Source organism: Stigmatopora argus, chromosome 6, assembly GCF_051989625.1.
Source record: "Stigmatopora argus isolate UIUO_Sarg chromosome 6, RoL_Sarg_1.0, whole genome shotgun sequence".
NCBI classification, from domain to species: Eukaryota; Metazoa; Chordata; class Actinopteri; order Syngnathiformes; family Syngnathidae; genus Stigmatopora; species Stigmatopora argus.
Genome location: NC_135392.1, coordinates 18,193,958 through 18,209,880, shown reverse-complemented (window position 1 = coordinate 18,209,880; position 15,923 = coordinate 18,193,958). Strand labels below are relative to the sequence as shown.

At 42.7% G+C, this 15,923-nt stretch overlaps 2 protein-coding genes across 2 annotated transcripts in view; one reads left to right on the top strand and one right to left on the bottom strand.

The window, feature by feature from the left end:
• LOC144075469 (metalloproteinase inhibitor 4-like) overlaps positions 1-15,923 on the top strand; it is a 77,628-nt gene that overhangs the window by 35,495 nt on the left and 26,210 nt on the right. The window lies entirely within an intron of this gene.
• syn2b (synapsin IIb) overlaps positions 4,343-15,923 on the bottom strand; it is an 87,920-nt gene continuing 76,339 nt past the window's right edge. The window contains exons 12-13 of the mRNA XM_077602496.1: positions 14,420-15,167; positions 4,343-9,012 (exon numbers count right to left, since the gene is read on the bottom strand). Of these exons, the coding sequence (XP_077458622.1) occupies positions 8,856-9,012; positions 14,420-15,167 (905 nt within the window). The 3' untranslated portion in view covers positions 4,343-8,855. The remainder of the gene's footprint in view (positions 9,013-14,419; positions 15,168-15,923) is intronic.

Sequence of the window (15,923 nt, the reverse complement as noted above, 5' to 3'; positions counted from 1 at the left end):
TAACTGCATCAATAATTTCCACATCTAGGTAACCCCTATTCAGTCCATTTTCAATTTGATGAACAAGGCTGGAGAATGTCAGCTTGTCCCTTTGGCCTGGTTCACCTATCTGGCCAGCAATTTTGAAGTCCTTGCGCCAGTATGAGCTTGGCTGGGGCTGGGGAGACACACCCCCTTGAGGGTCCGCAGCATCTGGTAGCTGGGGCAAAGTTATTGGAGTCTCTTCCAATCTTGATCCTTGCTTTTCGTTTTCATCTATTTTGACTTCATGCTTCATATCTGATATTTTATCTTTCAGTTTCAACAATTCAGACATGCCTTCATCCTCTACTTCCTCTAGTTCTTCTCTTTCTAGGTACTTTACAATGTGAGCCACTAATGATAGACGTGATTTCCGTTTAACACTTCTTAATATGTTAAGAAAATCACATATTTCCAGTAGGTTATTTTCCGTCAGGTTGTTCCATGTTCCTACCACCTCTTCGAGTAACTGTTCCATTTTGTTGACGATCTAGGAGCTCTGTTGACTGTACAGGAGTGAACTCTGAACTGGCACGTCTTTACTGTCCATCTGATGATCTCGTAGGCCTCAGATGACAAGTACTCAACCGCCAACTTCCAGTTCTTCTTAAACAGCAACACCTCCTCTCACTGCCATCGGCCTGGTTTTGTGGGGGGATTTAGCTGGCTCAGAATTCAGTGAGCAGGTCTTGGACACTGGACATCTGAACAGCAATCCCAGCAGTGCCTCCAAAATGTTACACCCTGCATTCGATCTTGACACACAGGGGGAAATAATCAGAACAGCGACATGTTGTTGTTACTTCAATCCAAACTTTTACTGTAATCAATTAACACAAAAACCCATAACATACAATTCAACCCATATATATACATTATCAACACGTTAGAACCCAAAACATAATGTACAATTACACCTATATATATAAATATATATATATTCAACACTTTAGAACCCAAAACACAATGCACACACACACTCGTTCAACACACGGTCATAACTTGTCATATCTTTTCCCATTACAACTTCCAGTAGTCCTACTATTATTCAACAGGGCAAACAATGCAATATCAACAATATAACATCCTTTCTATGACCGTTATAGACACTGTCAACGATAATGGTGGCCGAAGGTAGCGTGCTAAATGCTATTCCATGTGCGTGCCCCGAGACTCTCACATTCACGCCCGTAATTCAAAAGTAAATAAACATTAATAACCATTATCTCTTTTCTCACACGCTAAACAGTGTATATTACAAACCCCAAACTCAAACAGCCTTTACAACAAACAGCATACCTTGACACACAGGGGGAAATAATCAGAACAGCGACATGTTGTTGTTACTTCAATCCAAACTTTTACTGTAATGATTCAACACACCTCCCGTGCTTCAAGCTATTTGCTAAGACATCAATAATCGAATACCGATCTACTTTAACATGCCCCACACTTGCCATGTGGATCCAAGGATCACCAATCGAACACCGATACACACATTCAATCCAAACTCGTCATAGCTTCTTTACATGCAATCGTTAATAAATCAAACACTCTAGCATGTCACACTAATAAATCAAACACTAGTATGTCACACTAATAGATCAAACACTCTAGTATGTCACACTGGCAGCAGACGCGGGCACAGGAAGTGTTCATAATCAGATGAGTTGTCAGGAAAGTAGGTTCGGTTGAGCAGGATACATCAGAAGCGAAGATCAGTCAAGGGTGAACAGAGTCCATCAGCAGGGGAGAAGTCAGAAGAGCACGTTTGGTTGAGCAGAATACGGCCAAGGCAAAGATCAGTCAAAGGATGCCAACAAACAGGAATAGGTTGGGTCGCAGACAATCTGACAGTGAATGTCACGAGACTGGTCCTTAAATACACCCAGCAGAGCAGCTGGTAACAATGTGCAGGTGGTCGTGATTAGGAATAATTAACTTCCCCTTCGGTGGAATGGCGATTGGGTGTGGTGGAAACCCAAAGATTATCTTGGGTTCGTTTATTTTTCGGTCTGCTTGGAAGTCTGTCATGACTAACCATTGTAAGTGTGAAACTGTTCATACCTGTCAACCTCTGCCGATAACTGCCCTTATAAATGATTATGATTCCCCTTACAAACCCCAAAAAAACCTTAAAAACACCGTACGACTCGTACGACTCGTATTTTTGACTGTGTCTGTATTGTATTCCAAGTTTCAAACTTGATTTAGTATATATATATATATATATATATATATCTATATATATATATATATATATATATATATATATATATATATATATATATACATAAACAGTGTTACCTCTACTTACAAATTGTCTCTTCAGGTTAAGAAAAGTCTTTTGTATCTAGATACGAAATAAATACCAAGTTACAAATTAAGAAATCTAATAAATTCAAACCCTCACTAGGGTTGCGGGGGGTGCTGGAGCCTATCCCAGCTGACTTTGGGCCAGAGGCGGGGGACACCCTGAATTGATGGCCAGCCAATCGCAGGGCACAAGGAGACAAAAACTGTTCAATGAGCTCACACTCATACCTAGCGGCAATTTAGAGTGTCCAATTAGCCTACCATGCATGTCTTTGGAATGGGGTTAGGGGTTAGGGTTAGGAAATGAGAGGAAAATGGAGTACCAGGAGAAAATCCACACAGGCCCGGGCAGAACATGCAAACTCCACACAGGTGGGCCGACCTTTATTTGAACCCAGGTTTCCAACTGTGAGGCCGACGCGCTAACCACTCACCACCGGGCTGCCTACAGGTATTATATAATCTCATCTCATTTTCTGAACTGCTTCATCCTCATTAGGGTCGCAGGGGGTGCTGGAGCCTATCCCAGCTGACTCTGGGCCAGACGCGGGGGACACCCTGAATCGGGGGCCAGCCAATCACAGGACACAAGCGGACGGACAACCATGCACACTCACATCCATACCTTGGGGCAATTTAGAGTGTCCAATCAGCCTACCGTGTATGTTTTTGGAATGTGGGAGGAAACAGGAGTACCCGGAGGAAACCCACGCAGGCCCCGGGAGAACATGCAAACTCCACACAGGTGGACTGACCTGGATTTGAACCCAGGACCCCAGAGCTGTGATGCCAACGCGCTAACCACTCATGCCACTGGGCCGCATTATATATAATATTGTAAATATTATAAATATTTACCTTGAGATACGAGACAAATTTTTATATACGAGCATACAGCCGACGCGAGAGGCTGCTGTCTTTCTCCCCGCAACTCGCTCGTGTAAATGTCTCTACAGGCACTGGGTGGAGCATTTCATTTTTTCAGTGTTTTTTTTCCCTGTGAGTCAGTGCAGAATGGTATACGCGTGGCGGAGCTTGCTCGCCAATACGAGAGGAGTATACTACTTCCCGTGTGCAAGTGGTCGTGTGTTATCCTATTGTGAGGACATTTGTGTGCATCATTTTTGGAAAATATATAAAGCAAACAACCCTTGATAGGTTCCTTTTAAAAACTGCAGTTGAAAGTAAGGGTGGAGGCGGGGTAAATAGAGCCAACCCGGGAGAAGAAAGATTAATTAGAAGAAAAAATAGAATTAAGTTTAGTGTAAGGTTAGATTAAACTTATTTTTGACTGTGTCTGTATTGTATTCCAAGTTCATTTAAATTTGTTATTTTACGAGTGCATAGCCGTGCAAAAAGTCTTTCTCTCTCTCTCTCTCTCTCTCTCTCTCTCTCTCTCTCTCTCTCTCTCTCTCTCTCTCTCTCTCTCTCTCTCCCCTCTCTCTCCTCTCTCTCTCCCCTCTCTCTCTCCCCTCTCTCTCTCTCTCCCCTCTCTCTCCTCTCTCTCTCCTCTCCGCGAAATCCGTCTAATTTTAGTACTATTAAACATCATAACCGCTAGTTATTTGTTACTCTGTTAATAGATGGCGAATTAGAACAAATATAAATGTTTTTCCATTCCAATATCATGTTTTTTTAGTGTTTTTCCAGAGGGTTGGAATGAATTAATTTGTTTTTAGTTCATTTCTATGGAAAATGTTGATTTCAGATACGGGTAAATGGACATACGACCTTAGTCCCGGAACACATTTAGCTCGTATCTCAAGGTACCACCGTGTAATATACAAAGCTGCCTAAATTTCCTAATGTTGTTGTATTTAATATTACATCAAATGTAAAAATGTGTAGCACTGAGTGTCCAATTGAGACACTACTAATCATTAAACAGTGTGTTGTTCTCCAATGATGACGCTCGCTAGAGAAATTTCCGCATGTGCAGATTGCCATCTGGTGCGCATTTAGGTAGGTACATGCTGCAACATCAAATTGATTTCAGCCGAGGAACTATGGAGCCACATCTCTTTATTAAGGTGAATCATCTGTACATAAATGACAACCTCAGTCACAAAGTCATGCAAAGCACTATTCTGCAGTTACAAATATAAACAGTCACTACAAAAACAATTTGTTACTAGATTGCTGTAAATATGAAGCCTCCAAAAAATAAATCAATCCATTTAATTACAAAATAAATAAACTCTTCATATCACACATATAGAGGGGTGACAAGTGTAGGTTAAAACCAGCATTAACTAACATCATTAAATTGACAAGCAACCATCATGTTATATGACTTATTTCCATTGTTAAATGCTGAAAACACATTGCCCCATTTTCCACTGTTCCTACGCAATTGTCTCATTTTTTGTCACCCGTCTGAATACACGGTTCATCCATCCATTCATACGAACAATAAGGTTACTTGTTGGCAACAAGATGAGGACTATACAGTAAAATGCCACGTTAACACACCAGTGCACATTAAACAGAAGAGGACGCCTCCAGCCTTTCTTTTATTTTAGAACTAGTCTGCTCTTACTGGGGTAGCACCCTTTGGTCTGGCTGAAATCAAGTTTAATTTCACACATTTCAGAAAGGTTATTGTTTGAAACCAAAGCTTTGGGATTCTCACATAGATGTGTTTTTTTACCATATCATTTCTTGTCTGTTCCTTTCTTCTGTGTATTTTTTACCCATGAACTGACCGGCCCCTGAGTTCACTTTGGATGGGGCCAAACCTATCACCTCTTCATGTGGGTCTCATGACGTGTTCACAATTAAAATGAACTACACGAGCAAACACATTCATTTGTGTTCACCCTCAAGTCAAGTGAAACCGAAATACACTAGAGTTCATTTGTAAGCGTTTTTACAGATGTTGTATATTCATACTTACATACTAGAAATTGGGCTAACGAAGCCGTTGGATCAGAATTTCTCCCAACCAAAGATTTTGTGACCCAAACCACAGGCAGTAGGCATGAAAACAAACCTATTTTTTCAAGTGATTCCAACCTTAGCATTCATAATTGACCCAGCAGTCTCCATAAATTAAGCAATTACACAACTGCATTACTACAGTCAGAGCCAGTTCGTGCTTTAATAAAAAAGGAAATTTGACCATGCTGGAATTCAGTTGGGATGGAGCTGTTACACTCCTTCTTAAAGATAGCGTAGGAAAGAATTAGCACAACTATTCGTTAAGACTGTCTTGCTCACTCTTGAGATGAAGGTGAACCAAATGGAAATAATGTGCAATGGAACCAGAACCACCTTATCAAGGTGTTCCATTTCCGTATGTTGACCCAAATCAGACTGAATAATTGCAGACAGAACCAATTGGACCAAAGTTTGTTTAAATGACCCAAGTCAATTAAATACAGTAGCAGCAATGTTTTACAAGATGACCAGCCTAAGAAGCAAGTTAGTATTTTTCTGCAAATACCTCAAGAAAATTGTGTTCCCACACACCATCTGCCCTGGCAGAGTGATCAGACTGGAGTCTTTCCTAATGAAAATCAAAATTGTGAACACAGCCAGAAAGAGAGCTAAACAAATGAACTGTGCTCAGGTTTGCCTTATTATATCCAAACCTGAGTGTCAACACAGCCTAATTCTTGTTGAGGTGAGAAGTAGGGAGTAATATTGAAACCGGCTCCAATAATCTCTGGCATCGTTTCGTCTAGCTCAACTTTGGTCCCAGTCTTTGGGATGGAAGACCATGAGCTTGTGTACTTAAAACCTAAGTGTACCAATTGAGGAAAAGGAACAAGAATGGGTTCAAAGGGTGCTAGTGTGAAAACCCCTTCTTTCTTCTTTCTCATGTTCCATGTCAAAACTAGGGAGTGGGTTTCCACTTTAAGCAATGTCAAAGGAAAAGATGTCTAAAAGATGCAATACTCACACAGACTTTCATATTCATAATGGCATAATAGGATGACACCTTTCAACAGTCATGTCAAAGAGTTATTGCACTACTGTCTCAATATCTTCTTAGCGACAACTTACAACACCGTAGATAGCTCTACAGTAGGTGAAACAAAAAGATCACCTGTCACGGCAACAGATGTCTTTTTCCGCTTTGAAATGCATTCATTTCAATTTTTGATAGGGCTGACTGTTATGGATCTGATTACCTTAGGTTAGGGTCTTACCACAGTCTAGACCAGGACTCCTCATCTAAATGTGCAAGATGTCCAGTATTTTAATCAGTCAAGTGGCACAGGTTCCAACATAATAGTAGTCCAATGTGAATAACCAAATTAATCCGCAATATTTTGTCTATTATTTCAAACAAATTTACTTGTAGAGGTAGTAGATTTCAGAAAACCCATCATAAAGATGTGCAATTTGGCAAATAGTTGAAAGGGGTGTTTAAAAAGAAATAGCACTCTGCCGTTGACTCCAAACTCCAAACTATTTTGTGCAAACTTTTTTCATTCTAGGATTTACTAATCCTCAAAATCGTTTAACTAATCTTTTGTTGTATGACCACCATTTTTTAAAATAACTGCTTCACATTTGTGTGGTATGGAGTCAAACACCTTGTGGCACCTTTTAGCTGTCAATCCATTCCAAGATTCCATAACAACATTCCATAATTCATTTACATTTCTCCTTATTGAATACGTATGTGTACATTATGATTGCTAAGTGTTGTTGTTTTTCTAAGAATCCACATACTGCACCAATTGATAAGCTTGTTAGAGATGTGGCAATAAAAAATATACTGAAAATGTGGCGTAATCTGATTACTCATATTGGATTGCTATTATTTTGAACACTTCTGTACTAAAAACAAAATAATCTTTGATTCACACAAGAGTCAGTAAAAGCCTTTTTGCGCTTGTCCAAAACCCGCTGCACCTATAAACGCGCTGCTAGGTTTTGAAATATAACCGGTGTTGAACACTGACACTATCCTTGCTTTTCACTTATTTTCCATTTTCTTATTGTTGACCCTGACGAGGAGTTTGTGTCAAATGTTTTGTCCCTTGTTTCATAATGCCACTTGACATTGGTATTTTTAACAAGCGCAACAAACTCTGTGTACTGCGGTCCTCCAACTCGGTAACCTTGGTCCAGAGGTGGGCAATTGTGTACTGCTTTGGGTCCAGGTTTTTGTTCCAACCAATCCAGCACATTTAGCTAATGAAGTTTCCACATAAACAAGAAGCACCTTCCTGTAATCCACTGATTGGTTCCAACCGTTTTGATGGGTTGGAACGAAACTCCGCACCCACTGCGGCCCTGTGTGAGATAGTTTTCCCATCACTTCCTTAGACTGATGTGTACTAAAAAGCACTATCAAGGTGGATGCATTGGAGTTTTTAATAAGATGTCCTGATTACTTTTGCTGGTGAAATTTAATAGCGCTAAAGATGACCATGTGTTTTGGTTAACAACAACATCCAGAGTGAAAATTTGCCTGGATTTGTTTGGGGTTTTAGAAATAGAACAAAACCCGTCTTTTAAAATAAGCAAAAATGTTTGAGTTGTATGGTGCTCTTTTATTGGACAGTCATTTTTGGGGTGTCTTGAGGGTGAAAGGTGAATTGGAAGAGCTGGTCCCCTTGTTTGTGAGTAATTGATGAATGAATTTCAAGTTGACTCTGGTCTGCACAGCTAACGAACAATACTGTGAGTTGAAAACACGATAAGGCTACAACATCTAGAGAAAAGAGAGATAGAGGCAACGGAAGGCAGTCAACACTGATAGAGATCCTGACATCTTCTCCAAAGGTCACACTGGAGCCTCTATGAGGAGTCATGCAACACACGCACACACACACATCCATGCACACACACACACACATGTACATAGACGCACAAAAACAGAAAATGTTTGCAGATCTCCTCACACCGAGACACCAAGACTAGATTTGCACTTAAACACATACTTGATGTGTTTTTCCCCTTACAACTTTTAAAATCACACACAAGTTTCACTTAGGGGCACCAAAAGTGTATTTGCCGGAAGAATCACGAAGGAAACCATCAAATATATTACTAATAGTTAAAACGCTTATAAATCCCGCCACTTCGTGAACGAGTTATGTCACTGATAAAAGCTACTGGCTTTATATTTGTCTGTCTAACTATATACTGTATGTGTACTGCATATATACTCTATGTACATTCTGCCTCCATATATCATTATAATTTCATATAACTTGTGTTTTAATGTCCTTTTGGAAAAACATATTCTATTCTGTACTAAGATATGGTACGCTATGCTAAACTATGTTGTACTACCCGAGGGTGCATCAGTGACATAACTCATTATTCCACCTATTCTGGCACAGCGACATGCACTTAAAATCTGAGCTGGGGGAAATCGGAGTTCACTCGCACAGACAAGTTGACACACAGGACTAACAGATTAACGGACAAAGGGAATAGAGTACATTTAAAATCTAAAACACTCATCTATGACTGCGCCATATTGAAATGTCAGTCAAGTCATCGCTGGCCAATGAGGAGTGGGAAAGGGGTAGAAGAGGGCAGGAGGTCGGTGTCTAGTCAGAGAAAAGGCTGGCGAAGGACTTTCGGATGTTGCGAATGGTCTCGGCCTTAGCCTCATCTTGGCCATCACCGCCTCCAGAGCTGGACACGCCACGGAAGAAGGAGGAGTCACTGAAGGCGTTGAAGGCATTGGTCAGTGACTGGGATTTGCTGGGAATTGAGGAGAGAGAGCAGGGTGGAGGACAGAATGTGTGGAAGGAAGATGGAAGATTGTCCAGTTAAACAGAGAAAACCTGACCACAGAAACTTGAAGTACAGGTGACCACTGTTAACCTACAGTACCTCGTGAAAGTATAAGGCCCCCTTGAACTTTTCAACCTTTTGCCACTTTTCAGGCTTTTAACATAAAGAAATAAAAATATTTTTTCTTTCAAGAATCAACAAGTGGGATAAAATTGTGAAGTGGAACACAATTTATTGGATATGTCAAGCTGTTTAGCAAATAAAAACCTGAAAAGTAGGGCGTGCATTATTATTCGACCCCTTTAAGTTCAGTGCAGCAAACTCGCTCCAGAACTTCAGTGAGGATCTCTGAATGATCCAATGTTGACCGATGATGTTAAGTACAATCCACTTGTGTGTATTCATGTCCCTGTATAAATGCACCTGCTCTGTAATAGTGTCAGGGTTCTGATTAAAGTGCAGAGAGATCATGAAGAACAAGAAACACACCAGGCGGGTCCGAGATACTGTTGGGAAGAAGATTAAAGCCAGACTTGGATACAAAAAGATTTCCCAAGCTTTAAACATCTCAATGAGCACTGTGCAAGCAATCACATTGAAATGGGAAGAGTATCAGACTACTGCAAATCTACCAAGACCATGGTCATTCTAAACCAGGGGTGTCAAACCGGTCCTCAAAGGGCCGCAATGGGTGCAGGTTTTCATTCCAACTCAACAAGAGGATACCTTTTGCAAGTGTAATCAGTTAATTAAAGTCAAGTGCTACTTATTTTAGAAGACACCTGATAGGTTAAAATGTCGGCACTGGATCGGTTGGAACAAAGACCAGGACCCACTGCGGCCCTCGGCGGAATCGGTTTGACACCCCTGCTCTAAACTTTCACTTCGAACAAGGAGAAGACTGAACCGAGATGCAGCCAACAGGCCCATGATCACTCTAAATGACCTGCAAAGATCTACAGCTGTGGTAGGAGAGTCTGTCCACAGGGCAACAATCAGTCGTACAGCACACAAATCTGGCCTTTATGAAAGAGTGGCAAGAAGAAAGCCATTTTTCAAAGATATTCATAAAAATATGATATCCTATATCCAAGATGGCGGCGCGCACGGGTGCAGTGGCTCAAAGCCCTCCAGTTTGGTGTCGTTCGTTATTTACTAACATCTGCGAGGCAAACTTTTTCTACAGTCGCCAGGATTTAATTACTCTCGGAAGGAGATACGCTATATCCATCACAACAGACTACCAACGGACCTACGATATACCCGAGGACATCTCGAGACCTCCGGGATCTCCGTGGATAGTCAGAGTACGACGGAGGCGGCAAAGGAAGCAAAAGCGCGAATGCCGGGCAGGCCTAGCTGCTAAGTTAAGGCAGCAACCACACCGAGCTTCGCTTCCGAGTATCTTTTTGACCAACGCCAGATCCATCACCCACAAAATGGATGATTTGGAACTTCAGATTGCTACCAACAGCTTTGTCAGGAACTGCAACATTATTCTCATCACGGAAACGAGGCTACACCCGCAAATCCCCGACGCCGCGGTATCGCTAGCTAGCCGGACACTATTCCGAAATGAACGTTCGAAAGAATTAACAGGGAAAAGCAAAGGAGGGGGACTTTGCGTGTTCATACACAATGAATGGTGTTGCGACAGTAGGATCATTAACACTCACTGCTCCCCGGATTTAGAGCTTTTGGCGGTACGGTGTAGGCCCTTCTATCTACTTCGAAAGCTAACGATTGTCATTGTAATGGCTGTTTACATCCCACCGGATGCTAACGTTAGCACGGCACTTATCCTCCTGCTAAGGGCTGTAAACAAACAGCAGCTTGACCACCCCGATGGAGTCTTTATTGTCGCTGGTGACTTCAACAAAGCGTGTTTAAAGACTGTTCTGCCTAAGTTTATCCAGTACGTAAAGTGTCACACCAGAGGAGATAAAACTCTAGACCATGTTTATTCCCTCCCTCACTTGGCTGGATCAGACCATCTCTGCCTGTCCCTCACCCCCGCATACACTCCATTCCGGAGGCTAACAAGGCCACAAATAAAGATAATAAAAACTTGGCCAGAGGACGCCCTTTCTCAGCTGCAAGACTGTTTTTCCCTCACCAACTGGGAACTTTTCGAACACCACCACCTCCAGGACTACACGGACCCTGTACTTTCCTACATCAAAAACTGCACGGACAACGTCACTGTTAATAAACGGATACAGGTTTTTCCTAACCAGAAACCCTGGTTGACCAATGAGACACAGGCACTCATCAAATGCCGTAACACCGGCTTCAGGTCAGGGGACAAGGTACAATACAGTGCTGCCAGAGCAGAGCGGAAGAGAGGCATTAAAAAGGCCAAGGCAGTATATACAAGGAAAATTGAGGACCACTTCACAGAAAATAACCCAAAGAAGATGTGGCAGGGAATACGACATATTACCAATTACAATGACAATATTATGTCCGTTAACGCAGATGCCTCACTAGCTGAGGAGCTGAACCGTTTCTTTACCCGCTTTGAGACTGACAAATCAGACCCAGTCTCAACACCCCCACCACCACCCTGCAGCAGTACACTGAAGCTTCAGCAACACGAAGTGAGACTGGTAATGCGGTCTGTGAACACCAGGAAGGCTGCTGGCCCTGACGGAATACCTGGAAAGGTGTTTTCACAAACATTTTCAACTGTTTCCAACTCTTCATAAATGGAGTAGTATGTGTAGACAGGGTCCAGTCCTTTAAATTCCTGGGGGTCCACGTCACGGATAAGCTCTCCTGGTCTACAAACACCACGGCAGTAGTGAAGAAGGCCCAGAAATGACACCATTTCCTCAGGGTACTCAGGAGGAACAACTTGGACACTAAGCTTCTGGTAACCTTCTATAGAGCCACTGTGGAGAGCATCCTGGCATACTGCATTACAGTGTGGTACGCTGGAAGCACGGCAGCAGACAAAAAGGCCATGCAGAGAGTTATTAACACTGCCCAGAAGATTGTCGACTGCTCTCTGCCCTCACTGGAAGACATTGCCAGCCCTCGTTACCTCAGCAGAGCCGGGAACATTGTCGGGGACCCATACCACCCTGGTCACAACCTCTTCCAGCTGCTGCCCTCTGGCAGACGCTACAGGTCTCACAAAGTATGGACAAATAGGCTTAAGGACAGTTTTTTCCCACAGCTATCAGGACTCTGAACTTGCGGTAGCACGACACACAATCCCTTCTGTGTAATAACTTCGGGGTGAGGTAACATGAAGGACGTTGGGCGGTGATCTGCCTCCTACAGGCTGACTGAAGGTAAGTGAGGAGACAGTGGGAGGTAAGTGATCCGTTTTTTTCCCTAGTTGGCATCTGCGAGGCAAACTTTTTCTGCGGCCGCCGGGATTTGGTTGCGCTCGAGGGGTGATGCGATCTATCCATCACGGCAGAATGCCAACGAGTCTGAAATTATCACTTATTTGGGCCTTTTGCTGGGAAAGCGCACCTTATTATTATTATCCGATTATTATTAAAAAGTCTTGATAAAAGTTTGCCACAAGCCACCTGGGAAACATCAAACATTTTGAAGAAGGCACTCTGCTCAGATGAAACCAAAATCTAACTTTTTGGCCACAATGTGAAACCATATGCTTGGCTTAAAAGCAACACAGATCATCACCCTGAACACACTATCCCCATTGTCAAACATGGTGGTGGCAGCCTCATGGTTTGGGCCTGCTTTTCTTCAGCAGGGACATTGAAGATGGTTAAAATTCATGGGAAGATGAATGGAGCAAAGGGCAAGACCATTCTGGAAGAAAACCTGTTGGAGTCTGCAAAAGAGCTGAGAATGGGAAAGAGATTTGTCAACAGGACCATGATCCAAAACATAAAGCCAAATTTACAATGGAAAGGCTCACAAATTAACGTATCGAGGTGTTTGAATGCCCAAGTCAAAGTCCAGACCTGAATACAATTGAGAATCTGTGGGCAGAAGACTGCCGCTATCCAACCTCACTGAGCTTGAGCTCTTTTGAAGGGCGGATTGGGCAAGAATATTAGTCTCTCAATGTGCAAAACTGATAGAAATACCCACACGACTTGCGGCTGTAATTGCAGGAATTGCTACAAAGATTTAATGCAACGGGGGCAAATAATATTGCACGTCCCACTTTTCAGGTTTTCATTTGTTAAAAAAGTTTAAAATATCCAATAAATTTCGTTCGACTTCACAATTCTGCCCCACTTGTTGATTCTTGGATTTTTTTTTATATATCTTTATGTTTGAAGCCTGAAATGTGGCAAAAATAAGAGTTTTTCCAATTCATTTGAGGCAAAGGTTGAGGAAGACTTTTTTCAAAGTCAAAGATGTTTTGGGAATAATGTCATCATTAAAGGAATACATTTGTAATACAATGGGACCTCTACTTATGAATGTCTCTACATCCGATACGAAAAAAATTCAAGCTATGAAACGTCAAACGAAATCAAACACCTCCTGAAATGTAAATACATTTCTTGTATTTTTTTTAATTGTCCACTGTATTATAAGAAAATGTTGTTTTATGGTAATGCTACATAGATGGCTATAAATACAAAGGAAAACATGTGTGGTATTAATTCTTCTTTGTATTTTGGTTCAAGGCGGCCCTCCGGCTGAGTGGTTAGCGTGTCGGCCTCATAGCTCTGGGGTCCTGGTTTCAAATCCAGGTCGGTCCACCTCTGTGGAGTTTGCATGTTCTCTGCATGGGTTTCCTCCGGGTACTCCGGTTTCCTCCCACATTCCAAAAACATGCATGGTAGGCTGATTGGACACTCTAAATTGCCCCTAGGTATGGATGTGAGTGTGCATTGTTGTCCTTGTGCCCTGCGATCGGCTGGCCACTGATTCAGGGTGTCCCTCGCCTCTGGCCCGGAGTCAGCTGGGATAGGCTCCAGCACCCCCCCGTGACCCTAATGAGGATAAAGCGGTTCAGAAAATGAATGAGTGAATGAATTGTTACCGGACTGCCATTGTAATCTGTACCTTGGGGCGAAATATCAACGCATATACAAATATAAACCAATACTTTTTGCATATATTTCAATAGAAGTGTGACTCTCGTTCAATATTATTTTACCTCTTCTGTCATATTCTGTCTTTGTGTAGTATGTAAAAAATTGGCACGTCTGCACTCTGTTGAGTTCCCGTTTCCTCTGTCCTCCCACTGTATGTGACACTTTCTTTTTCATATTCATTTGGTGGGTTGAAACTGAAAACAAACCCCTGGTGTGTTTCTTATATACTCGTCCAATAGAGATGATTCTTTCATTTTTATGATGGATTTGTTTAGGTTTCAAATTAAATGGATGTTTTAGCATAGTCACTATTGGGCCAACTACATGGGTCTTACTTGAGCAGAGGGTGGGTTTTTGGTTGGGACGCTTGCTGGTCGTCCTGGTCCTCAGAAGGCTCCATGGCAGTTTCGGGTTCGGGATTCTGGGATGGAGAAGTGAGCTTAGCTTGAGGCTGTGCCTTAGCTGGAGACTGCACATTAGGCAGAGATTGACTGGCTTTGGCCGGAGACTGGACCTGCGGCTCGCCGGTAGATGGGGCGGTGTCCAAGTCCTCGCCAGGCTTGGGGTTGTGAGGTGTGGACTGAGAGTTGGATGAGGCTCTGGGAGGAGGAGGCGTTCTGGGTTTTGGCTGCAGCTGCGGCTTGGAGTTCCTGCGGACAGGAGGGATGGGCTTGGCAGGCGGGGTGGGTTTAGGTGGCAGGTCCTTCGGCTTTCCAGGAGCTTGGGCTGGGGAACCTGGGGGCTGAGGCTTGGGCTGCTCTGTGGTGGGGGCAGACACTGTATGAGAGGTAGCAGCCGAGGCTGTGGTTGAAGCCACGGGTGCTGCCGAGACTGCAGGGGAAAACTGGGGAGGTTTTTCTGGGGCGGAAGCAGAAACTGAAGTGGGTTTTGTGATGGACGGAGCTCTTGTCATGGGGGGAGGCCGCTGCACAGGAGGCTTTGCAATCGATGCAGACTTTTGGACTGGGCTTGGCTTCTGCACTTGAGCTGGTTTCTGGGCCTGGGCAGGCTTTGATGGACTCTCGGAAGATTTCTTGAATGTGTCTGACGATGACTCAACACTCTGTGCTTTGAGTGATGGACCTAGAAATAGACATAGTAATAAAATTATCAAACAAGGTGTGGAATTGTTTACACAAATACTATATTCACTGTTTTTGTTTTAAGATAATTTGTACTTGGGACAGTAATGTGACTAGAGATTTTTGTTAATTGTTTCAGTAATTTTATTTAAGAAGCAAAATCTTTATACTCTGAGCTACTTTTCCCCCCTCTCATGTTGTTTTAGTAATCTACTTTGTCAGAGAGTTTTATCACGTCTGTTTTCATTTAAAATGTGGCAAGAACAAGGAAGGGACATATCTTTCCTCAATAGACTTTAGAGTTGCATGATGGAGTAGTGGTTCACTCGACGAACTTCAGTGCATGTAGGCGCTGAATCATTTCCCGCTGGTGACAGTACGATTGTGTACCGCACATCCTCGTAAGGGTTGCAGGGACTGCTGGAGCCTATGCCAGGTGACGTCGGGTAAAGTGCAGACTACGACCTAGACTGGTTGCCAGTCAGCCATAGGGCACACAGGGACAGACGACCATCCGCACTCACAATCATACCGCCACCAGCGGGAATCGAGTCCACGCCCACAACATCAGGCGGCTTGTAGTAAGATGATTAAAAATGGATTTGCTTCCAATCCAGAAATTTTTGCATATCTTTATTAAGTATATCCGAAATGTTATCCCTATTCTATTGTAAGTTACTCAGGGTCCCTTTAGCTAGGAGTTACAAATAAAAATGTGCAAAAGTTACAGTAATTTCATCTTAATGCTTTAAGAATA